The sequence below is a fragment of the Panulirus ornatus genome, chromosome 9, assembly GCF_036320965.1.
Source record: "Panulirus ornatus isolate Po-2019 chromosome 9, ASM3632096v1, whole genome shotgun sequence".
Lineage (NCBI taxonomy): Eukaryota > Metazoa > Arthropoda > Malacostraca > Decapoda > Palinuridae > Panulirus > Panulirus ornatus.
In genome coordinates, this window is record NC_092232.1 from 34,541,410 (window position 1) to 34,548,909 (window position 7,500).

General features: G+C 47.5%; 1 protein-coding gene across 1 annotated transcript in view; it reads left to right on the top strand.

Moving 5' to 3' along the window:
• LOC139750324 (rho GTPase-activating protein 8-like) overlaps positions 1-7,500 on the top strand; it is a 351,767-nt gene that overhangs the window by 179,495 nt on the left and 164,772 nt on the right. Inside the window, 1 exon segment of the mRNA XM_071665001.1 lies at positions 314-424. Coding sequence (XP_071521102.1) covers positions 314-424 — 111 coding nt within the window.

The window sequence follows — 7,500 nt, forward strand, 5'->3', positions numbered from 1 at the left end:
GAGTGACAGACCTCAGCTACAGCTGTAGTGGAATACATGTAGACTATGTAGTGGAATACATGTAGACTATGTAGTGGTATATATTTATATATGTAGACTACTAACCAAGTGTTGTAGGATATCTTTAGCGTAAAGGCCAATAACGCTAGCTTTATGTAGCACTGTACATATTTTGTTTGGGGGCTGGTAGCGCTAACCACAATGTTCTCTTCTCTTCTATCACTATGTGTCGTGCGTGTGTTCGTCCGTGTGTCCGTGGTCTTCCCTCCCCCTCACCGTGTGGTGGTGTTAACCATGTGCGTGCGCCACACAGCCTCGTACGGTGATCATGAAGACCCATACCCGAGCCTGAGCGACTACCACGACTACGAGCCCAACCTGGAGTTTGACGACACGGAGTTGCAGAGCGCGGCTTCCGTCACCGGTAAGACGGAACCCTCCCTCACCACCACCATCACCTCCTCCTCCGACCACCACCACCGCCGCCGAGGCTAACACCACCCATGCTCGGCCTCCCTCACCTCTGCCTGCACAGCACGCCTGTCTGTCTACCTGCACAGCACGACTAACTGCACGGCAGTCTATCGACTTGCACGCACGCACGCACACGCACCTCCTCCTCCTCCGTCTTGAGCCTAAGGTTGCCTTCCCCAGCGGTTTGTCGCTGGACGCCTGCAGGCACGATGCATGTTTGCCTCCGCACACTCCTGCCTCACCCACTAACCTGCACGTTGCTCCCACCACCAGCCATGCACGAGGATCCCCCTCCCCTCGCTGTTGCAACACCTCCCACCCCCTCAGAGAACAGGGGTTCGATCCTTGGCCACGGCATATGACCTGTGGATCACTTGGGGTCTGGTCGTACCCTCGTTGCTCTAACTCCCTCCCCCAGCGGCAGCAGGAGCGCTGGGGGAGGGGGGGGGGGGCGCCCCTCAACGAGGAACCTGCTACAGGAATATCGAGCGCCGCTGCTCCACCTTCCTTCCTCCTCGTCACCCTGCATGACTTGACGGGGCTTCATGTGCATAATTGTTTGGCATGTTTCCATCCCCGCGCACGGCCCCGCCCGGGTTATACTGCCTCTCGCTGCAGCTAAACAATTGATGTCGCCTCTGACCCTGACCTCCGCCGTGTTGACCACCCGCCCAAGGTGAGGTGGGGTCATCAGGTAAGGCGATAAGTCTGCATGAAAACACGCAGGCGAGTCTTATATGTGGTCACATGGCTCGTTGCTCCCTCCTGTGTGCTCAGGCATCATTGTAGTACATTATGTGTGCTCAGCCATCATTGTAGTACATTGTTTGTGCTCAGGTATCATTGTAGTACATTATGTTTGCTAAGGCATCGGTAGATTGGTTCATTATGTATGCTCAGGTATCATTGTAGTACATTATGTGTGCTCAGGTATCTGTAGTACATTATGTGTGCTCACGTATCATTGTAGTACATTATGTGTGCTTAGGTATCATTGTAGTACATTGTGTGCGCTCAGATGTCATTTTAGTATATGTGCTCAGGTAGTACAATACCATGGCCCAGCATGTGCTCGGATAGTACAGTACAATGGTCCAGCATGTGTGCTCAGGTAGTATAGTACCATGGTCCAGTATGTGTGCTCAGGTAGTATAGTACCATGGTCCAGTGTGTGCCCAGGTAGTACAGTAACGTTGGTCGTGCGTGTGCTCAGGTAGTACATTACCATGGTCCAGCGTGTGTGCTAAGGTAGTACAGTACCGTACCATGGTCTAGTGTGTGTGCTCAGGTAGTACAGTACCATGGTCTAGTGTGTGTGCTCAGGTAGTACAGTACCATGGTCTAGTGTGTGTGCTCAGGTAGTACAGTACCATGGTCGAGTGTGTGTGCTCAGGTAGTACAGTACCATGGTCCAGCGTGTGTGCTCAGGTAGTACAGTACCATGGTCCAGCGTGTGTGCTTAGTACAGTATCATGGTCCAGCATGTTTGCTCAGGTAGTACAGTACCATGTTCCATCATGTGTGCTCAGGTAGTACAGTGCCATGGTCTAGTGTGTGTGCCCAGGTAGTACAGTACCATGGTCTAGTGTGTGCTCAGGTACAACTACCATGGTCCAGCATGAGTGCTCAGGTAGTACAGTACCATGGTCCAGCGTGTGTGCTCAGGTAGTACAGTACCATGGTCCAGCATGTTTGCTCAGGTAGTACAGTACCATGTTCCATCATGTGTGCTCAGGTAGTACAGTGCCATGGTCTAGTGTGTGTGCTCAGGTAGTACAATACCATGGTCCAGGGTGTGTGCTCAGGTAGTACAGTACCATGGTCTATTGTGTACTCAGGTAGTACAGTACCATGGTCTAGTGTGTGTGCCCAGGTAGTACAGTACCATGGTCTAGTGTGTGTGCTCAGGTACAGCTACCATGGTCCAGCATGAGTGCTCAGGTAGTACAGTACCATGGTCCAGCATGTGTGCTCAGTTAGTACGGTACCATGGTCCAGCATGTGTGCTCAGGTAGTACATTACCATGGTCTATTGTGTGCTCAGGTACTACAGTACCATGGTGCAGCATGTGTGCTTAGGTAGTACAGTACCATGGTCCATTGTGTGTGCTCAGGTAGTACAGTACCATGGTCCATTGTGTGTGCTCAGGTAGTACAGTGCTATGGTCCAGCATGTTTGCACAGATAGTACAGTACCATGGTCCATCATGTTTGCCCAGGTAGTACAGTACCATGGTCCACCATGTGTGCTCAGGTAGTCCAGTACCATGGTCCGGCGTGTGTGCTCAGGTAGCACAGTACCATGGTCCAGCATGTGTGCTCAGGTAGTACATTACCATGGTCCAGCATGTGTGCTCAGTTAGTACAGTACCATGGTCCAGCATGTGTGCTCAGGTATTACAGTACCATGGTCCAGCATGTGTGCTCAGGTAGTACATTACCATGGTCTATTGTGCTCAGGTACTACAGTACCATGGTGCAGCATGTGTGCTCAGGTAGTACAGTACCATGGTCCAGTGGTACTAGAGTACCATGGCCCAGCATGACTGCTCAGGTAGTACAGTACCATGGTCCAGCATGTGTGCTCAGGTAGTACAGTACCATGGTCTATTGTGCTCAGGTACTACAGTACCATGGTGCAGCATGTGTGCTCAGGTAGTACAGTACCATGGTCCAGTGGTACTAGAGTACCATGGCCCAGCATGAGTGCTCAGGTAGTACAATACCATGGTCCAGCATGTGTGCTCAGGTAGTACAGTACCATGGTCCAGCATGTGTGCTCAGGTAGTACAGTACCATGGTCCAGCATGTGTTCTCAGGTTGTACAGTACCATGGTCTAGTGTGTGTGCTCATGTAGTACAGTACCATGGTCTAGTGTGTGTGCTCAGGTAGTACAGTACCATCATGTGTGCTCACTTAGTACAGTACCATGGTTCAGCATGTGTGCTCAGGTAGTACAGTACCATGGTCTAGTGTGTGTGCTCAGGTAGTTCAGTACCATGGTCCAGCGTGTATGTTCAGGTAGGACAGTACCATGGTCCAGCACGAGTGCTCAGGTAGTACATTACCATGGTCTCTTGTGTGCTCAGGTACTACAGTACCATGGTGCAGCATGTGTGCTCAGGTAGTACAGTACCATGGTCCAGCATGTGTGCTCAGGTAGTACAGTACCATGGCCTAGTGTGTGTGCTCAGGTAGTACAGTACCATGGCCTAGTGTGTGTGCTCAGGTAGTACAGTACCATGGTCCAGCATTTTTGCTCGGGTAGTACAGTACCATGGTCCAGTGTGTGTGCTCAGGTAGTACAGTACCATGGTCTATTGTGTGCTCAGGTAGTACAGTACCATGGTCTAGTGTGTGAGCTCAGGTAGTACAGTACCATGGTCGAGTGTGTGTGCTCAGGTAGTACAGTACCATGGTCAAGTGTGTGCGCTCAGGTAGTACAGTACCATGATCGAGTGTGTGTGCTCAGGTAGTACAGTACCATGGTCTAGTGTGTGCTCAGGTAGTACAGTACCATGATCGAGTGTGTATGCTCAGGTAGCACAGTACCATGGTCTAGTGTGTGTGCTCAGGTAATACAGTACCATGGTGTATCGTGTACTCAGGTAGTACAGTACCATGGTCTAGTGTGTGTGCTCAGGTAATACAGTACCATGGTGTATCGTGTACTCAGGTAGTACAGTACCATGGTCTAGTGTGTGCTCAGGTAGTACAGTACCATGGTCTAGTGTGTGTGCTCAGGTAGTACAGTACCATGGTCTAGTGTGTGCTCGGGTCGTACAGTACCATGGTCCAGCGTGTGTGCTCAGGTAGTACAGTACCATGGTCTAGTGTGTGCTCAGGTAGTACAGTACCATGGTCTAGTGTGTGTGCTCAGGTAGTACAGTACCATGGTCTAGTGTGTGCTCAGGTAGTACAGTACCATGGTCTAGTGTGTGCTCGGGTCGTACAGTACCATGGTCCAGCGTGTGTGCTCAGGTAGTACAGTACCATGGTCTAGCGTGTGCTCAGGTAGTACAGTACCATGGTCTAGTGTGTGCTCGGGTCGTACAGTACCATGGTCCAGCGTGTGTGCTCAGGTAGTACAGTACCATGGTCTAGTGTGTGTGCTCAGGTAGTACAGTACCATGGTCCAGCATGTGTGCTCAGGTAGTACAGTACCATGGTCCTGCGTGTGTGCTCAGGTAGTACAGTACCTGATGAGGGAGGGGATGTGTGTCGTCCATATCTGTCGTGGTGGAGATGGGTGTTAAGGGTTGAGGTAGTGGGTGGAGGAGGAGGTTGTTTATCACTGTAGAGAGACCTTATTGGTCGTGTCTCTTGGTCTCAGAGTTGTATAATAGCAGTTATACATCTTGCTGTAAGGCCCAGAGTGCCTTGTGACGTGCACGGTGGGGGCAAGAGCCAGAGATCATGCATTCCATATTGTTTGTCGTGCTTACCTGAGCCCTAAGCTTTGAGACAGCCTCTCCCCACGCTGTTACCTCTCATGTCCTGCATGCGGGCGGTGTGGTGCTTGCTACATACGCTTTCATTACGCTGTAGTTGGCTGCCTTGCATGTGTTGTGTACGCTACATATTAACCCAGACATATTAACCCAGACTGTTGTGTTCTCATGTACTTTATTATCAAGTGTTGTATATTACCAGTGGACTTTCCTCAGTGGTGTACCAGACCCTTGTGTGGTGGTAAGGTTTGAGTACCATATTATTTATCCCACTGCACGGCTGCTCAGTGTGGTATCCACTGATGATGGACCGTGTGTGTGTGTGTGTGTGGGTGGATCATATTAATCGGGCGTGTGTGGAGTGGGTGGAGCATGTAGTGGTTCACACGTAATACTTACAGTAGTCTGTAACAATGATGTAATGGGAGGGTGAGTGACGCACCATCATCTACAGACCATCAGACATATATACATAATTTATACCAATTATTTACCCTTTATTTTGATGTATTTTATTTGTGATTACTCTCTCCATGTGTCTGCATGTCTCTATACTGTGTCCAGCTCAGATAACTGACGCAGACATAAATAATGGCATTATTTATTTACTTCAGTATATTGCAGTGTAGGAAGCAGACAGATGAGTTAAGTTCATATGTATGATTTATCATGAAGTTATTTGTTATTATAATGAAGTACATCTCAAATGCTGATGTGTTGTTCTCTGATAAAGGGATACACATTTTCCAACACTTCTGATGTTCTTAGATACAGCAATAGACGTTTATAACTGTTCTCATGTTCTGCTGTTCTCAGATACAACGATAGATGTTTCTAACGCTGTTTTGTTCTTAAATGTAAGATAGATGTTCTCCAACACGTGTTATTCTCAGACACAGAGATGCACGTTCTCCAACACGTGTTATTCTCAGACACAGAGATGCACGTTCTCCAACACTGTTATGTTGTTACTCAAATGTGAGAGAGAAGTGTTATCCAGCGTGATGTTGTTGATGTGTTAGATATAACATTATGATGTAAGAGACAACATTTGAACTGTTCATAACTTCTAACATGGGTTATGAAATGCCAGCGCGACACGACGGGGCCTCTCTTGACCTCAGGGGAAACCCTGGGGTCCACATTATGTGAGGCAGTTCAAATGTTGTAGTTTCCCCTCCAGGTGACTGGGGGAGGGGGGGGGGGTCCTCAGGTTAGGGGGGGGGCGTCCTCATGTGATTTGAGCTGGGTGTGTGTGGGGGGGGGCGGGGGGGGGGCGTCCTCTTGACGCCAGAGGAATTTAGCGTTGGTCGGGTGTGGGTGCACGGGTGTGGGGGACCTGGTTGTATGGACTCTGTTTGCAGGGATGGCTGGGTACAGACTGTGTATGTGTGTGTGTGTGTGTGGGTTAGACCTTGGCACTAAGACAACTGCCAAGGTCGTTAAAGGTCGTCAAACTCATCATATAAACACTGTGTGGGGGATCTTCAACACCTTCCTCAGATGTGAGGGTAGTTTATAGGTGACACACACACACACACACACACACACACACACACATATATATATATATATATATATATATATATATATATATATATATATATATATATATATATATGTACATACTGGTGTATATAGGACTTACAGAATTTGCACAGTTGCTACATTTACGTATAATTTTTCGATGTTTTCCCCACACGTTTTCACTGCATTTACAACATGTGTATTTTTTCATTATTTTCGGCTCAGTTGTTAATATATGCAGATGGCTCTGGTTGTGTGTGTGTGCTCTCACGAAATTTCATGAGCTGCATGAATGTGGTTTCTGGTCATGAAATGTGACTTGCTGTATAATGCCTGCTCACAAATGTCTATTCATACATTCACTCTATGAATTACGGTAAATCTCAGAAAACGAAATGTAAATGTGGGTTGTAAAAGTGTTTTTTTTTTTTTTCATTTTAAGTAGGACAAACGTATTTTACTGTGTTGTTAATTGTTTGTTGAGTTTGAAATACTGTGAGAGTTTGCATGTATATTCTGATGAGGTAAATGGGATGGCTGCTTTGATCTCATACATATTCGCTTTTTTCCCGCGTTAGCGAGGTAGCGTTAAGAATAGAGGACTGAGCCTCAGAGGGAATATCCTCTCTTGGTCCCCTTCTCTGTTCCTTCTTTTGCCTGATGTATTAATCTATATTTGTCTGCTTTGACACACAAGACATTTATGAGACTTTTGAGCAGAAAATGGTACATGAGAACGTTACTTGTATGTGTAGCAAGTGACCCTGGTTGTATGAATACAGTACATGGTTGTATGAATACAGTACATGGTTGTATGAATACAGTACATGGTTGTATGAATACAGCACATGGTTGTATGAATACAGTACATGGTTGTATGGATACAGTACATGGTTGTATGGATACAGTACATGGTTGTATGAATACAGTACATGGTTGTATGAATACAGTACATGGTTGTATGAATACAGCACATGGTTGTATGAATACAGTACATGGTTGTATGGATACAGTACATGGTTGTATGAATACAGTACATGGTTGTAT